Raw genomic sequence first — 17390 nt, 5'->3', positions numbered from 1 at the left:
TCTTCTGTGTCATAAAACCAAAAGAAGACTGTGCCTGGTGTGGGAAGACTGCTTAATTTCAGATCTGCCTCATATACCACGGTCAATCCTTTCTTCAAACTGATTTGTGTCACCAGGAACATTGAAAGCATTATCATGTGTTGTGCTGCGAATACACCAAGCAGCATTAGTTTTATTCAAAGAAGTTATGCAAAAAGTTTATGTAATTTATATAGTAACTTTTTTCATTATTGCTGACTTAGATGTGTACTAGTAATCTTGCTAAAGATTAACATTTTAGTGACACAGTGATAAAGCAGACTTCATAAAATGTGTAGCTTGTGGTGACTGCTTTGGAGTATCACGATGTCCTCCCAGGCCTGCTTATCCTCAAGATACTTCTTTGGAAAAGTAGGGAAGTTTTATGTTAACCTAGATTAGAAATGGCAAACTACTGTTTGAGGGACAAATCTGTCCTGCTGGCTGTGTTTGTATGGCCTCTGGGCTAATAAAGATTTTTACACTTTATGGTTGAAAAAAATTAAGAATGCTATTTTGTGAAACATGAAAATAATGAAATTCAAATTTTGTAATTTTTGTTTTTTGGTGTGTGTATAGTTCTGGGGATTAAACTCAGGGGTACTTTAAAGTTTTATTAGAACACAGCCACCATGGTTCCTTTGGCTTTTGTGTGATACAATTGCAGAGTTGAGTATTTGTGACAAAGATTATATGGCCAGCAAAACTTGAACTATTTCCATTTTTGCTTTTTTTCAGAAAAAAGATTAGCTGGCCTACATAAATCCTGAGTGGTGGTTATAAATGTTATTGTGTCAAATGTGCATACTGCAAAATATAGAATTGCATGATGAAAAATTTTGACTTTACTATTATAAACTATTATCATAGTTTAAAGGACAATTTAATTTAGAGCAAATCCAGTTTCCATGAGATTTGTCAAGTTGGCACTTTAGCAACAAAAGGTCCTAGGAGTAATTTTGTGAGTTCTGTGCCCCCTGGTGGATTGCTTAGGGTTTACTTTTTTTTTTTTTTTTTGTACTGAGGATTGAACCCAGAGAAATTTAGCACTGATCTACATTCCTAGTTATTTTTATTTTTTAATTTTGAGGCAGGGAATCTTGCTAAATCGTTGAGGCTGTCCTCGAACTTACATACTCCTGCTTAGCCTCCCGAGTCGCTGGGATTACAGGCTTGTGCCACCGCTCCCGGTTTAAGGTTTACTTTAAAAATTTTAAAATACAAAAATAACAGCATTTTCAAAATATCTAGTAAATTGGCCGCATTATCCCGGGTCAGAGACTAAGGATCATCTGCATCTGGCCTCTTAAGGCATAGGCATGTGTAGCTACTTAAGTGCTCGTTTCTATTTACCAAAAATTATGCTCGGAGGGCGGATCCCTCAAACCATCTCACCACAAATCCCGGTGACGCACGCCTGTCACTCTTTCCTGGGGCTGGTCTAGTGGGATGGCTGCTTAGAAATCCCACAAATTGGATAATCCAAAGAAGGCGGAGAAAGGAGATACACAGCCAATCAGACTTCGGCCCCATGCCCAGCCAATCGGGTCGGGTCAGTTGGGGCTTAGCCAATCGGGCTTGACGAGGAAGACCTGAGTCAGGGCTTACGCCTGTAGCTCACAGTTGTGTGTAGCGCTGGGTCGAATTCCCCTGGCTTGGCGGGTCCCGGTCCTACCTTGCATTTTGGCTTGTTCTTGGGGAAACCTTGGAAGTCCAGTCCCAGGAACCATGGGGCGGAAGTGGGGGCCCTCCATGAAGGCGGCCGAGCAGGCGGGCTGCGTGGTGAGCGCCTCCAGGGCCGGACAGCCAGAAGCGGGCTCTTGGAGCTGCAGCGGGGTAATCCTGAGCCGCAACCCGGGCCTGGTGTTGTGCCACGGGGGAATCTTCACTCCCTTCCTGCGGGCTGGCAGCGGGGCCCTGACCGCGGTGGGCACCACCACCCTGCCCGGCGACAGTTGTAGTGACGACCTGCGCCTTCACGTACAATGGGGACCAACGGCCACGAGTCCCGCCGACCGCGCGGAGCCGGGTCGTCCCGGACTGTGCACGCCGCAATGCTCGGGCCTCGAACCCGGCCTGGCCGCGCGGCCCCGCGGACGACCCCTGCAACCGCCGCGCAGGGCCGAGTTATTGCTGCTGCTAAGCTGCCCGGCCTTTCGGGCCCACTTCGCGCGCCTCTTCGGAGGCGAGGCGGCAGAGCAGTGGCGCTTCGCGAGCGCCGCACCTGACGATGAGGTGTCAGAGGACGAGGAGGAGGATCAGCTGCGAGCGTTGGGCTGGTTCGCGCTGCTGCGGGTGCAGCCCGGCCCGGAGGCGGAGAAGGAGGTTGGGCCCGCGGTGACCGTAGCGCCTCTCGGAATTGTGCCCAAGGGCGCGCAGCTGCTGGCCTGCGGTTCCCCGTTCGGGGCTTTTTGCCCAGACATCTTCCTCAACACGCTGAGCCGTGGTGTGCTCAGCAACGTGGCCGGCCCGCTGCTGCTTACCGACGCTCGCTGTCTGCCAGGCACTGAGGGCGGTGGCGTTTTCGCTGCGCGACCGGGAGGATCGCTGGTGGCATTGGTGGCGGCGCCACTCTGCTGGAAGGCCCGCGAGTGGGTAGGCCTCACTCTGCTCTGCGCCGCAGCTCCGGTGCTTCGCGTCGCCCGCGCAGCGCTAGCCCACCTCCAGCCCGACGCCGCTGCCCTGGCAGATCTCCTGCCGCCCGAGGTGGGCGTCCCGCGGGGCCTGTCCCTTCAAGACCCGGGACCCCCGTGGGCAGCCGCAGCCGTGCTGGTGGAGTGCGGTACCGTGTGGGGCTCAGGAGTGGCCGTGGCGTCTCGCCTCGTGGTGACCTGCCGGCACGTGGCCCCTCGGGAGGCGGCCAGAGTCCTGGTGCATTCTGTCACCCCCAAGTAAGGGCCTCAGGACTGTCCCTCTTTGCTCCTCACCAGGTTTCAGGTGTGGACCCAGACCTTCCACATGGAGGATTGTGGGGGCCTTTCTGCTGGCCTTATTTATGTTGGTGCTTTGGGGATGTAGTGGGAGTAGATGCCTGTGACTCCCCCTCATTCTTGATAGGCAGGGCCTGAATAGAGCTTGGTCAGGATGCCAAGATACAAGCAGATTTGGAATTGGGAGCTGTGGGGCCTTCCCTACATACAGGACTGGACATTTTTGAGCTCCTTTTCACAGTCTGAATTTCTTGTCTCCTAGCCCTGGACCTCACACCTCTCACTAAGCCCTTTGATTCCATTCCCTAACGTTGACATTTCAGGGACCCAGGACATTGCCCTCTAGGGGTGATGAGATAGACCTTCTAGTCTTAATTTTTATCTCTTGCAGTTTAGCAGTGGCTGCCTCTCTGGGTGAAAGTTACAAATGTATAGTTCTACCTAAGTAAATGAAGGGTTGAGGCCCAGGCAGATGGATAACTTTGTGAACAATTTTTAGATGACCCTGGTGGGCAGCCAGGCTGACTTCAGATAGTCACTAGTTCCTTGTGTAGCCAAAAGTAGCCTTGTCCTCCCTGGGCTAGAGCCTTGGCTTCCAGGCTTGGTTTTTCTGGTGAGGTTTTTCTGTTTCTGTTGTAGCCCCAGGTGCTTAATCCAGGCCAAAGTTAAGCAGTATAGCACCTTGATGTTAATGCCTGGCCTTACCTTGCAAGCCTTTTCAAATCTCTTTTGAAATCCCAAGGTTAGCCCAGTGTGGCTAACCTAGCACAGCTTTGCCACAGAGGGCCCGCATGGGTGGCTGACCAGACAGCCATGATTTTACAGGGAAAGCTGATGGTGAGGTTTTCCTGATGATGGCCCCCAACTCCTCACCCCTCTATTCCTGTTCCTAAGAAAACCACAGTGTTTGTAGGAAAATACCCCTTCAGTATGTAGCAGGATGTCCCTGTGCGGTGTTGGGCAAGTCACTTAATGTGTGTAAGCTTCACCTTGCCCCCTCTAAGTGAGCTTACGTGTAAATTCTTGGGCCAGAGACTGGCACTCAGTGTGCTCTGGAAGCACTAGCATGTATATAAACAAGCACTAAGAGGGCTAGAAGCCCATCATGCCATCCCATCATGCCACCCAATAAAATATGAACCCATAAGGAGGCAATGAAGAACTATTCCCATTTGTTTGCCCAACTTCTACTACTTGTCATGTGACCCTGGGAATGTCACTCAACCTCTGGGCTTCAGCTATACCATATAAAACAGACAATGTCAAGCCCCAGTACCAAAAATGAAAAATAAGTAGAATGGAGATTGTATCAGTCCCTAATTCACAGGGTCACGAGTTCTAAGTGAAATGATGTCCACAAGACATCAGCACCAGGCCTGGCATGTGGTGCTCAGCAGGTATCAGGTGTTCATTATCATGGCAAGGAACAGGAAACTTTGCATACAAGTGCTCTATTGTTTGTAAAGCATGTTTGGTTAAGTGACATACCCAGAGCTGCCTGGCTGGTTAAGTTTCAGGACTGACCCAGATCTTCTGACTCCCAAGTCCATGAATTTTGCTGTCACTCTCATCTTGCTTTCTCCCCAGTGCGAAACTAGCCTGTCACTTGTTTCCCTTGCTCCCAGGAGTGTGGCCATCTGGGGACATGTGGTGTTTGCTACCCAGGAGACATCTCCCTATGACATAGCAGTGGTGAACCTGGAGGAGGACCTAGAAGGTGTCCCTATGCCTGTGCCAACTGAGCACTTCCACGAAGGTAAAGGACAAAGGGTACAGCCTGAAGGCAGGCCCTCTGGTCTGGGCTGGACCTCAGGAAGGAGAGTCAGGGTTGACTAGCCATGCCACACCAGGTGGCAGCTCCCTTCCCCTGCCTGCAGAGGTAATGAGTCAGGGTGGCACTGTGAGGTTCTTGTTGGAGGCTGTTCCAGAATGCCCCAGGTGCTGGGGGCAGCTGGTGTACCCTGTGAAGGGTAAGGCATGGCCCTACCCCCAGGCTCTGCAGCAGTGTAGTGTTGGAGGGCTGGGTTTTGGGAGTTCCTAATGCATTCAGGCTGGTCAGAGGAGGGTGTGGTATCTTCAGGGCTCCCACGGCATGATTAGGTAAATGGCTCTGAGATGCTGCCACATGGTGGGAGATGTCCCATTTCATGGAGACCGTTGATATAGTGATGAAGAGGACAGGTGCTCTGGATCAGCTTCTCCTCTGCCACTGCTGTCCTTGGACAGACTGCTAAACTGTCCTCTGCCTGGGTCACCACATCTGCAGAATGGGATCCATGCACCTTATCTTGGGTGTGGTGAGGACTGTTTGAGATGTGCCTATAAAGCATCTAACCCTAGGCTCTGCCTTGTACCTTCAAAGCACTTGGGGAGGAAGGTGGTGGCTACTTTATAGCCCTCATCACCATTTCTTTTCCCAGGAGACTTTTTAATCCCAGGAGGTGATGAATATTAATTCTACAGACATTTATTGAGCACCTAGATACGTGAAAAGAACCGCAAAGCCAGTTCAGTGGTGCACGCCTATAATCCCAGAGGCTTGGGAGGCTGAGACGGAAGAATCTTGAGTTCAAAGCCAGCCTCAGGAATTGCCAGGCACTAAGCAATTCAGTGAGACTCAGTGAGAGCCTGTCTCTAAATAAAATACAAAATAGGGCTGGGGATGTGGCTCAGTGGTCGAGTGCCCCTGAGTTCAATCCCTGGTCCAAAGGAAAAAAAAAAAAAAAAAAAAAAGAACCCCATGTGTGACTGGCTGGTCTTCCTGCAGTGGGGACCTGGGAAAGAAGGCTCCTTGGCATGGGAGTATCTGAGTAAAAACTAAAGGGGCAGAGAGGGTCGGGATCTTTGGAGAGGGTGGGGATGTGTTGGGAGTGAGTCCTCCCCTGCTTCACCCTCCTTCCCTCCCTTGCAGGAGATGCTGTCAGTGTGGTGGGCTTCGGTGTCTTTGGCCAAACCTGTGGACCCTCGATGACCTCAGGCATCCTGTCAGCTGTGGTGCAGGTGGACGACACACCAGTGATGCTGCAGACCACGTGCGCTGTGCACGGTGGCTCTAGTGGGGGACCCCTGTTTTCCACCCATTCAGGGGACCTCCTGGGTAACCAGCTCCTTGGCCCTCTCCCACCCTTCCCCTTGCCAGAGCCTCAGTCCTGCCCTGTGAATGTTCTGTGTCCAGCCCTGGGAGGACCCTCTGAATGGGAAGATGGTGGGCGTTATGCCCACAGTTAGTTCACCCGAGTTTTCAGGCTATTCTGCCTTTGAAGGTGGAGAGGGAGGTAGGCTGAGCTGGAAGGGAAGAGATCTGGGCCTTGATCTGTTCTCTCACTACTCTGCTGTGTGACCTTAGGTAAGTCAGTCTCAAGCCTATGGTTCCTAGGCAGGTAAAGTGAATAATGAGTGAGTGACTAGAGGAAGTGGAGGGGTAAGGTCAGGGGTCAATTAGGATGAACTCTGCTCAGCTGCAGCAGATTGTGGCCTGATAGTATTTAACAAGAAGCTGGGATTTTTTTTTTTTTTTTTTAAGTACCAGGGATCGAACCCAGGGACACTTAACCATGGAGCCACATCTCCAGCCCCTTTTATTTTTGAGCAGAGTCTTGCTAAGTTGCTTAGGGCCTCGCTAATTTGCTGAGGCTGGCTTTCAACTTGCGATCCTCCTGCCTCAGCCTCCCAAGCTGCTGGGATTAGAGGTATAAGCCACCATGCCCATCTGAACTTTTTAAAAAATCCATTTAGCTATTTAAAAAGAGGGAGAGAGAAGCACTGTAAGTCAGAAACTGCTAGGATTCTGTGTATAGCACTACTTGTTTATTACTAGCCTTTATTAGTTCTACTTTTTTTTTTCTTTTTTGGTACCCGGAATTGAACCCAGGTGCACTTGTCACTGAGCCACACCCTCAGCCCTTTTTATTTTTTTATTTAGAGAAAGGGTCTCACTGAGTTGCTTAGGTCCTCGCTAAATTGCTGAGGCTGGCTTTGAACTTGTGGTCGCCGTGTCTCAGCCTCCTGAGCTGCTGGGATTACAGGCATGCCCCACAGCGCCCAGCACTGCTTTTCATTATTTCTAACTTTTTTCTCTTATAGTGAGTAACCTTACTCTTGCTATCTACAGTATTTTTACTTGTTTGTTCAACTCTAAACAGCTTTAGAATTGCTAAAAACCTCACAGGGGTGAGCACCAGTTTCAGCTAGTACAGTGTTGTGTGTTCATGTGCAGTTGTTTTTGTCTTTGACCTTACAGTGTCAGTCAGAACAGTGCTTTCCAAAGATACTTAGCTCAGCTTCTCCTTCATTGTGGTTATTTATTTGTAATAAGAGTCACAACTTTTCTCCATGTTTCCTCACATCCTGGTTGCTTTTTTAAGCCATATATACAAATAGGTGAATGCAGAAATAAAATTCAGATTTGTGTGCATAAGTTAGTACCCCCCACCCACCCTTGCACAGTCTGTATCTCCTACTCTGTCCACCAAGAGGGACAGGGACACTTTCACTCCATTTGCCAACAAGCACTTTTGGAACCCAGACCTTGGTTTCTAAATACTATTCCCTAACAAAAGGAACCAAGAACTGGATGATCCCAGGGCGGGGGCAGGGAAAAACCAAGATGAATTAGGAGTGTCTTATCCCAAAAAAGGAAGTCCTGATAAGAAGAATGATGGGGCATGTCAAGTGCTGACAGGACCAGGACCAACCCTGAAGCTCCCATTGAACAACTCAAACGGCCAACAAATATCTGTAGTGTCACATTATAACCCAAAGAAAAGAATGAACATCCATGAGTCCACATTGACACAAAGAGAACCAAAGAAGTTAGAAATGGAGACAAGCAGCAGCTCTTCCCTACAGAATTCTAATTAATATGTAGAGAAGAAATGAGGAAAACAGGGATTCACAAGACACCACAGCAGCAGTTGCAGACAAGAGCTAAATGGACAGATGTCGAAAGTAGTGGGCAGAGTATTTGCATAGCCTCAGAATAGCTCCTCAAATATTTAGAATTTACAAAGGTGGAATCCTCTCTTCAGTGGAGAGGCCTGGCAGATACTAGCTTAGCCAGTGGTCAAGGTCAACACCAAAAGTACCACGTGTCCAGGCTGGGGAAGTAGCTCAGTGGTAGAGAGCGCTGCCTCGTGTTGGTTCGTGGTCATACAAAGGACAAACAGTACTATAATAGACATCAGCCACCTCCTGATAACACAGTGAGACAGACAGGTCACTTCTTTGGGATTCTTCCCAATAATGCAAAATTCCATTGACCCTGGGATAAATTTAGGCCCATTGTACAAAATAACCGTCTCATACTCTTCAAAGTGTCAAGGCCACGAAAGAAGGAAAAGCTGAGGAATCAGCCCAAATTGTCAGAGATTTTGGAAGATGTGACAACTAAAGCAATGTGAGATCCTGGGTTGGATCCTGGAACAGAAGGAGGACCATTAGTAGAAAATGAGTGAAATCCAAAGGAGTTCTTCATTTTAGTATAGAAGCAAAGTTAATTTTTTTTTCTGGGATTAAACCCAGAGGGACTTAACCACTGCGCCATATCCCCAGTTTTTTTTTTTTTCTTTTTCCTTTTTTGAGACAAGACCTCACTACATTGCTGAGGTTGAATTTGAATTTGTAATCCTCCTGCCTCAACCTCCTGAGTTGCTGGGATTATGGGCATGCACCACTGTGCCCATCTAGCAAAGTTAACTTCCATAAACATTTTATGATAAAGTAAGTTATTACCATAGGGGAAAGCTGGGTAAGAGGCATACAGGAACTATTTGGACAAGGCTTCTCTGTGTGAAATTGTCTTAAAAAAAAAAAAATACAGGGCTAGGGTTGTGGCTCTGCGGTAGCGCGCTCGACTGGCACATGTGGGGGACTGGGTTCGATCCTCAGCACCACAGAAAAATAAAAAATAAAGGTTAAAAAAAAAATACAGACACAGCAGGCCAAGCAAAATGTGTCTGTGGGTCTGACTCATCTATTCATCATTCAGCAAGTGTTTGTTGAGGGCCTGCTCTGCCAGGAACTCTTCTCGGCCCTCAGGAGACTTCATGAGTGAAGCACTTAAGAGCCACCTTCATGGAGTGGGAGAGAGGGAGGACCAGATAAGTGAAATACACAGTGTGTTAGACCAGGGTTGTGGTTAGCGGTGGGGTGTGAGGAACAGCTGCCTTATTATAGGAAACTCGGTGGCATCTGTTATGATGGAAGTTTTGAGCTCCCCCAGGACCTGGAGGTTCCAGAATAGAGATGATCCTCCTCCCACATCTGTTTGGGCTACCCCTGGCTCATACCCTCTTTGTTTTCTGACTCCTCAACAGGCATTGTCGCCAGCAACACCCGGGACAATAACACAGGGGCCACCTACCCCCACCTGAACTTCAGCATTCCCATCACAGTGCTTCAGCCGGCCCTGCAGCGGTACATTCAGACTGGCGACTTGGGAGGCTTCCATGACCTGAACCGCGCTGCTGAGTCAGTCAGCGTGGTGTGGAGGCTGCAGCGGCCCCTGCCCGAGACCCCTAGGAGCAAGCTCTGAGGCTCTGTCATCCCCTCTCCCTGCAGAAGAAGAATGATTGTTTTATGCCATAGAAGTGATGTTGAGGTTGTGGCCACCTTAGGATCCAAGGCCCACCCAGCTCCAGGACTCCAGTCCCATGGGCCTCAGAGTTGGCAGCCTGTTTTGGGGTGCTTTCTTGACTCCCCACTTCTCCAGCACTAGACTCAATCATGTTATTTCCCTCCTGGGGATTCAAGCCAGCTGCACAGAACTCCTGTCCTGGTAGTCGGGTGCTGCTTGGAAGACTTTGCGTCTGTCCTGCTGACTCCTGGTCTCCCCATTGTCAGGGCTGGCAGAGGACTCTGGGCTTGCTCAGAGGACCTTAGCACACAGGGCCTACTCTGAAGGCCAGAGACAAAGGGTTGGGGTACAGTGTGTCCCTGCTCTGCCACACCTATGGGCAGGCAGGTCCCTGGCCAGGACACCTGGGTCTTCACTCATTCAGTGCCTTCATTTTCCAGCCCACATCCTGCGTCTCAGGGATCTTAGGGGTTGAATGTGTGGTTGGGACTTGGGAATAAACACAATCTACTACTTCTCTATAGCTGACTCTTTTTCCTAAGAGTTCAATCAGAAGTAGACAAGCACCCGGTAAAGAAATGCCCCCTCTCTATGCTGTTTTCTTGGCAGGGTTTCATCTCGTAGGAGTCTCCTGCCAGGCTGTCTCTGGTTACTAGTCATGTCCCAGTCAGTGCTGTCTGGGGCTTGTGGGTCCTAGAGGGTGGTGGTGTTGGCCTGGCAGCAGCTATTTTTTTTAAGAGAGAGAGAATTTTTTAATATTTATTTTTTAGTTTTTGGTGGGCACAACATCTTTAATTTTTATGTGGTGCTGAGGATCGAATCCAGTGCCCCGCACATGCCAGGCGAGCGCATTACTGCTTGAGCCACATCCCCAGCCCCTGGCAGCAGCTATTTAGAAAATTCCTGGGATATGCAGAGGTCTGGGCTGGGCTCCAGGCTGGGCAGGAGTTCCAAGGAAGCCACAGCAACTTCCAGGAGCTAAGACCAACTGTGAGTTGACACTGTGCACTGTGTGCCTAGGGCTCTTAAGAAATGATTTTTGTTGGGAGGGTGAGGCAGGAGGATTGCAAGTTCAAAGCCAGCTTTAACAACTCAGTGAGGCCCTAAGCAACTTAAGGAGACCCTGTCTCAACAAGGACTAGAGATGTAGCATAGTGGTAAAGTGCCTCGGGGTTCAATATCCAGTAAACCCGGCACCTCTGCAAAAAATGATTTTCATTTGCAGGTTGAATGCCATTTGGGAGATGGCTAGGGGGCTGATCTAGGCAGGAAGAGTGCCTTGGGAGTATCTTGCTTCTAATATTTAGTGGACTCTGGGCAACTGGAGAAGGCTTCCATGATGGTGGTTCTTGCCTTTACAGAGTGGGAACGGGCCCAGGGGGTGAGGTTAGCATGAGAAGTCCTACAGTGGGTCAGTGGAAGCAGGAGGCTGGGTCTGAGGTCTGGCCTTCCTGTGGGTGGGAGGGGAGGATCTATTCCAGAGCATATGGTGCCAAGGCACTCAGTCTGTTCCTGGGAGACTGGTGTGTTGGCCCAGAGTACAATGCGCAGAACAGCTGGCCGCACAAGAATATGTCCAGGGACCAGAGAGGGGCTTCATCAAGGTGACTCAGGTGCTGTTCTGTGAAAGAGTTCAGGGTGTACCAAGTGGACTAGAAATGGGGACAGTGTTCTAGCCAAGAACAGTGGGAAGTGGGAGCAGGAAGTGTGCAACCACACCGTTGTTCTGGGAGTGCTCCCAAACTGGAAAGGAGAAAGGCTGAGGCCCCAGGACCGGTTTTGATGGCCTTGGTGAGAGAGAAGTTGACAGGCAGGACAGTGGGCATGGGAGGACTGAGTTCCACAAGAGGCTGAAATGGCCAGATGGAGGGCTGAGTCCCGGAGGGGGGAAGGTCCAGTGGTGCCTGGATTTCTGGCTGAGATGACAATGAGGTGATGACAAGTTCAGGGCTCTGAGACCTCAAGTAGAGGTCTGAGAATGCAGGGTGCTGAGGAGCAGATGAGTTAGACAGTGCGGAGGAAGCCCCCTCCATCTCAGGGCTTAAGAGTTTATTGTTCATGTCAAGATCAAAGTAGTGTCTGGCCAAGAAGGGAAGATTGGCTCCCGTGCAGTGTGATGGAGGGGCTCTGCTTCCTTCCCTCCTGTGGCTCTGATGTTGGGTCTTGGGGTCCTAGAGTTCTCCATCAGGTCCTCTACCTGCCTGTTGGTTGGGGGAAGAGAGGAGAAAGGATCCCTGCTTCATGAAATACACCCAACTGCAAACCCATGACAGTCAACTCCAAGCCATCTCTGAATATTTATTGTTAAAAGTTGATTTTTTATATTGCTAAAAATATGTATCCTGTCATTCTTTTAAAACTGCCAACTGTATCAATGGGAAGAAAGAATATTTTAATCATATAGTCATTCTGTGTTGCAATGTATCTCTGCCAACAGTCATTGATCTGTAAGAATAAAGAGCTTTTACTGGGAAAATAAAAAAGGGATGGGGATGTAGCTCAGTGGTTAAGTGATTCCGGGTTCAATTCCCAGTACCCCCAAAACATATGTACATATAATATATATGTAACATTTATACATATATATATATATACATATATTTTTGAAATAATTTTAAATACACAGAAAATCCACAAGAATTCCTAAACATCCTTCGCTCAGAGACCCCACTCGATTTCAACCGTGCCCCAGTGGTGTTCTTTGTAACAAAAGATCTAACTTGGGGTCACGGATTGCACCCATGTGCCACTTTTCTGTTCTCCCTTGAATCGGAACAGTTCCTCAGGCTCTGACTTTTTTTTTTTTCAAAGAGAGAGAGACAGACAATATTTTAATATTTATTTCTTAGTTCTCGGCGGACACAACATCTTTGTTGGTATGTGGTGCTGAGGATCGAACCCGGGCCGCAAGCATGCCAGGCGAGCGCGCTACCGCTTGAGCCACAGCCCCAGCCCCATACCCTTGACTTTCTGAAGACAACAGGACTGTCATTTCATGGTCTGTCTCCTCACTTAGGTTTGTCCAAGCATCTTGGGCAGGGTAATCACAGAAGTGATGTCTTCTCATTGCATGTCCTCTGGAATAGCACACAATGTTTATTTATCCGATTACAGATGATACTAATTTTTTTTTTTTAGAGGTAGAGAGAGAGAGAATTTTTAATATTTATTTTTTAGTTCTCGGCGGACACAACATCTTTGTTGGTATGTGGTGCTGAGGATCGAACCCGGGTCGCACGCATGCCAGGCGAGCGCTACCGCTTGAGCCACATCCCCAGCCCAGATGATACTAATTTTGACTACAACTTTCTCCTTTGTAAAGTTCTCATTTCTCCTGGGTAATAAAGAATAATAATTTGAGCTGGACGCAGAGGTGCAGGCCGGTTATCCCAGCAACTCGGGAGGCTGAAGCAGGAGGATCACAATCTCAAGGCCAGTCTGGGTGACTTAGTGAGACTCTTGTCTCAAAATAATATGAAAAGAGCAGGTGATGAACTCAGGGGTAGAGCACTTGCCTAGCATGCATGAAGTCCTGTGTTCAATTCCTGGTATCTCCCCCCAAAATTTGTGCAGAGGTACTTTGGGACTATGTAAATCTACTGTTCCTTATTCCACCTTTACCTGTTAGGTGTTGTACCTATTCTGTTTGCTGGTTGAGTAACTGAACTGAACTGGTTGCCAAGTGGTCACTTTGTATTGTCATTCCTCCTACACACACGAGGTGGCATTCATATTTTATTGGGTGGGTTAGAATGTCATTTATTTTGGTGTCCATATTGCTCTGGATCTGGCTAGTGGGCCTGCCTTCAAGTGGCATCTCCCCATCATTATTTCAGAACATCCTTCATGACAAAATGGTCTAGGTCTCTTTGTCCTTTTCCTAGAATCAGCCATTTCTCCAGGATTCTTCTAGTGGAAAATGGCATTTGGAACATTGCTGCTCCCAGGCCCTCTTGACATCTGTTTATTTCTATTGCTTTCTCTCTGTGGTATGCCATGAGCTCACACAAATAGCTCCAGTTTGGAAGCTATTGTGTAAGTATGAAGCTTTTCAAACACCTCCCTCCATCAGAGGGGACCCTGGCTCCCTTGTTCTCACTATGTTCACTTGTTTGCTCCACTGCCAGCACATGGCCATCTCCTGACCTGACCTCTCCGTGCTGTCCCAGGCTCCCTGTTTTAATTCTGTCCTTGCAGGGGCCACCCTAGCTACTCCACCCAAGCCTGCCCAGTGTTTTTTTCTTTCTTTCTGGCATGGGGATGAACCCAGGGGCACTCTATCTCTGAGCTGCAGCCCTGGCCCTTTTTAATTTTGCTAAGTTGCCCAGGTTGGCCTTAAACTTGCTATCTTCCTGCCTCAGCCTCTGAAGTCACTGAGATCACAGGCCTGGGCCACCATGCCTGATGCTTGCCCAGTGACATTTTTACTTCAATAGGAAGAGGGCAGGAAGCCTCTCAGATTTCCCACACAAATGCCCAGTAGAACAAAGAGCTAATTGGGCCCACATCTTGCTGCATCTGGGGCTGTGCCTTCTGATGGAGCTGTAACAGGGTGGGTCCATTTAGGATAGGCCTGACTGGACTACAGATGAGGCGGGGAGTGGAGGTGATACTGCAGGAGTAGGTGCCACAAAGGGCCAGGGTCAACAGTGGTTAAGGGACAGGGGCAAAGTGGGAGCCTCCAATGGGCTGAGAAGTGACAAGCAGAGTCATAGGAAGAAGCCTAGCGAGGCCTAAGACCCAGGCCACAGAGACAGACATGATGTTAGCAAAGTCCATTTTCTTTTCTCCTCGGGTGTATACTAGCCTGCATTTCATGGCCACCCTCACATATAGGCATGTCTCTGAATTCCAACTCCTGGATCTAGGGAGCAGGTAGTGAAGCATTATAGTCTGGCCTACAAGAAACTTCTGCCTGGACTTCTCTAAGCAATGACCCCCTCCTCTCGATGGGAATGAAGGAAACATCTGAGACTTGGAAGCTACATGTTGCAGTGAATAGAACCTATTTTAGTCTGGTCCCTGGATGACTGTATGGGAGGCAGCCTCATTCATCAGTCTACTGGCCAAGAACTGATGCTCCAGCAGGAAATGCACTCCTGTTCCATTTTGTGGTCTATCTGTCATAGCAGCAGAATCTACTCTAATACAGTCTTTTCCCAGCTGGGAGCATTATACCCAACTATATGTTGGGGGGAGCAGAAATGGGGCCTCTCTTTCCTTTGAGTCTTACTGATTCAGTTGTAACTACAGACAAAAAAGGAGAACGTTTACCAAGCTCTTCAGAATTGATGGTTGCCTCTTCCCTAAGTGGGGTTACTGCTTCTTCCCAGGTTCCTGAGTTGATCCTGGTCCTGTGACCCTGGGAAGAACAATACAGCCCCTTGTCTGTCAGAAAGGTCCTCAGGCCCAGGCTCCCTGGGGATCAGATAAACACCTCTTCCTCCTTTTAGATTCTGTGATGTCAGATAATTTGCCTGCTGTCCCCACCAGTCATCAAAGTTCTGTGGACTGTAATTGCCAGTGTTTCGGTATCCAAACCACCAAGCCTTCCTAAAACCTCTAGCACCCAGAAATTCAAAGACAAAGGTCCTTTGTTAGGCCCAACCCCTGATTTTCAATTCCAAAGCTTTGGGCATTACTTGATGGGCAGAGAGGTGCGACATGAACTGCCTCGGAAAGGGCACAAAAGGGATTGCATGAGACCCTGTCCCCTCTCCTGGAGAGGGTGTCTTCTGCATGCCAATAAGATGTTGGGTGGCAAAGAGGACAACTTGTTGATTTTCAGGGTTTGAGCAGATCCTTAGAGACGTGCCATGCCCAAGTGCAGCTTCTTCCCCCTTCCACCTCCCTCTGCTCTCTTCTGTCTTTACCTTCCTGCTGTGCTTTTGAGTGCTTCCTGTTCAACCTAGCCAGACCCAGGGAAGGCCTGAGAGTCTCTATTCTCTGTGTCACATGTTATTGGGCTGAACTCAGGAAATTTCCCATGCTCGCCTTATGCCACAATTGAGACTGTTTTGCCCACTCAGTGACCTCCAGCTCTCTTAGGCTGCTACCCTGCCAGAGGATTTCCTGGCTTTGGGGTCACAGTTGCCACCTATTGTTCAAATCTCAGCTGCTCTGCTTTACTAGCTGAGTGACTTTGCCTGTTTCTTAGCCTGTGGGGGCCTCTATTTCCTTATGTGTAAAATAGAAATTAATAAGACATGTCTTGCAAGAACCATGTGAAAGATGAACTTGAAAAGGTATCCAAAGCACTTCATTTGTGTCAATCAATATTAGCTATTATTTTTTCTAAGAGTACGGATGGACTGTTTCAACAGAAATGAATCATTCTGGTTGTCAGGGGCTGAGGCCAGGGAGGATGGGGGTGCCTGCTAATGGCTATGGGATTTCTTTGGGGATGATGAAAATGCTCTGGGATTAGATAGTGATGATGGTTGTGCAACCTTACCACCATGATTATGTATGCTGTTTTTTGTTGTGTTTTGCTTTTTAGTACCTGGGATTGAATACATGCACCCCAGCCCTTTTATATTTTATTTAGAGACAGGGTCTCACTGAATTGTGTAGGGCTTCGATAAGTTGCTGAGGCTAACTTTGAGCTCACAATCCTCTTGCCTCAGCCTCCAGAGCCGTTGGGATTATAGGCATGAGCCACTGCACCCAGCTCATGACTATATTGAAAGGGTAAATTTCATGACATGTAAATCATATTTTAATTTTAAAAAATCATTCATTTAGCAAACATTAGTGATTGCCCAGGGAACCAGATGCTGGGGTTAGTGCCAGACGCTGGAAACACACAGTCAGCCAAGTGAGGTCTCTTCCCTAAAAAATTGGTCTGAGATGTCCTTGTTGTCTTAGTGTCACAGTTAAACACCTGCACTTTGACCAGAGTTTGTAACACTATTTTCCTCAGAGTTTAAGGAAGGAAAAAGGAGATAAAAAGTCTTTGGAATGGGTATGGTGGTGTAGCCCGTCCTCCCAGCGACTTGGGAGGCTGAAACAGGAGGATTGCAAGTTTAAGACCAGCCTCAGCAATTTAGGGAGACCCTGTCTGAAAATAAAAAAGGCCGGGGATGTGACTCCGTGGCAAAGCACCCCTGAGTTCAATCCCCAGTACCAAACAAACAAACAAAAAAACTTTTTGAAAATTAGCAAAGCCCAGGACAAAGGCAAGACTAGCTGTACCCAGTGGACTCTCATGTCCAGCCAGTGACTTCCTGATAACTCCCCACTGGACCACTGGACAGCGTTAGAACAGGCAGGGCCTACGGCTCTCCACACTCATACTTTGCTGTTGGTTTCTGTGTAGCTCCAGGGGCTTAGAGAAGAAGGCAGGTATAACCAGTAAAGGAAGAGAGGCAGGATTCCAGAGAACTGGAGGATACAGGCTGGGCCTGTGAGAACCCGTTGCTGGTGGAATGACCAACCTCCTTCCCAAACAGAGATGATTCCAGGCACCGGCATCTTCTAGAGGGAATTGAACACTTCACTCCCTATATCAGGAGTACAGGATATGAAGGTCTTGGACCACTGTTTATAGTGAAGATACAGGAATGGTTACCTCTGTGTGACTGTCAGTGAAAACTGGGAAGGTGAGGGTAGTATTCAAAAGACAGTTAGAGCAGGCACAGTGTTGCACACCTGTTATCCCAGAAATTCGCAAGGCTGAAGCAGACAGATCATATGTTCAAGGCTAGTCTTGATAATTTAGAAAGAACCTGTCTCAAAATAAAATTTTAAAAAGGGCTGGGGATATAGCTTGGTGGTAAAGCATCTGTGGGTTCAATCTCCAGTGCGAGAGAGAGAGAGAGAGAGAGAGAGAGAGAGAGAGAGAGAGAGGCAGAAAGACTGTGTGTGTG

At 48.5% G+C, this 17390-nt stretch overlaps 1 protein-coding gene across 4 annotated transcripts; it reads left to right on the top strand.

The window, feature by feature from the left end:
- The first annotated feature begins 1384 nt into the window (after window positions 1–1384).
- Window positions 1385–10043, top strand: TYSND1 (trypsin like peroxisomal matrix peptidase 1). Of its 4 annotated transcripts, none has more exons than XR_014018999.1 (4): window positions 1385–2909; window positions 4574–4704; window positions 5860–6294; window positions 9263–9376. XR_014018999.1 is itself a non-coding variant. In XM_081268146.1 (4 exons), exons 1-4 carry the CDS (start codon window positions 1747–1749, stop codon window positions 9478–9480), a joined length of 1698 nt encoding a protein of 565 aa, XP_081124272.1. In that variant the 5' UTR covers window positions 1386–1746; the 3' UTR covers window positions 9481–10043. The 4 variants fall into 4 exon arrangements, 3 of the variants coding, with proteins under 3 accessions (XP_081124272.1, XP_081124273.1, XP_081124274.1); XM_081268146.1 differs by having other exon boundaries at window positions 1386–2909; window positions 5860–6045; window positions 9263–10043; XM_081268148.1 differs by having other exon boundaries at window positions 1387–2909; window positions 5860–5948; window positions 9263–9452.
- The last annotated feature ends 7347 nt before the right edge of the window (window positions 10044–17390 follow it).

The sequence above is a fragment of the Spermophilus citellus genome (genome assembly GCF_964194105.1).
Source record: "Spermophilus citellus genome assembly, chromosome: 15".
NCBI lineage: Eukaryota > Metazoa > Chordata > Mammalia > Rodentia > Sciuridae > Spermophilus > Spermophilus citellus.
The sequence above is the reverse complement of the archived record's forward strand: the minus strand, read 5'-3'. Positions and strand labels throughout refer to the sequence as shown.

Bases quoted from the DNA above. Each gene is read 5' to 3' on its own strand.
- TYSND1 (XM_081268146.1), top strand. From the start codon at position 1,747: ATGGGGCGGAAGTGGGGGCCCTCCATGAAGGCGGCCGAGCAGGCGGGC. The intron at 2,910-4,573 runs GTAAGGGCCTCA...CCTTGCTCCCAG, and splicing joins GTGCATTCTGTCACCCCCAA to GAGTGTGGCCATCTGGGGAC. The intron at 6,046-9,262 runs GTAACCAGCTCC...ACTCCTCAACAG, and splicing joins CCATTCAGGGGACCTCCTGG to GCATTGTCGCCAGCAACACC.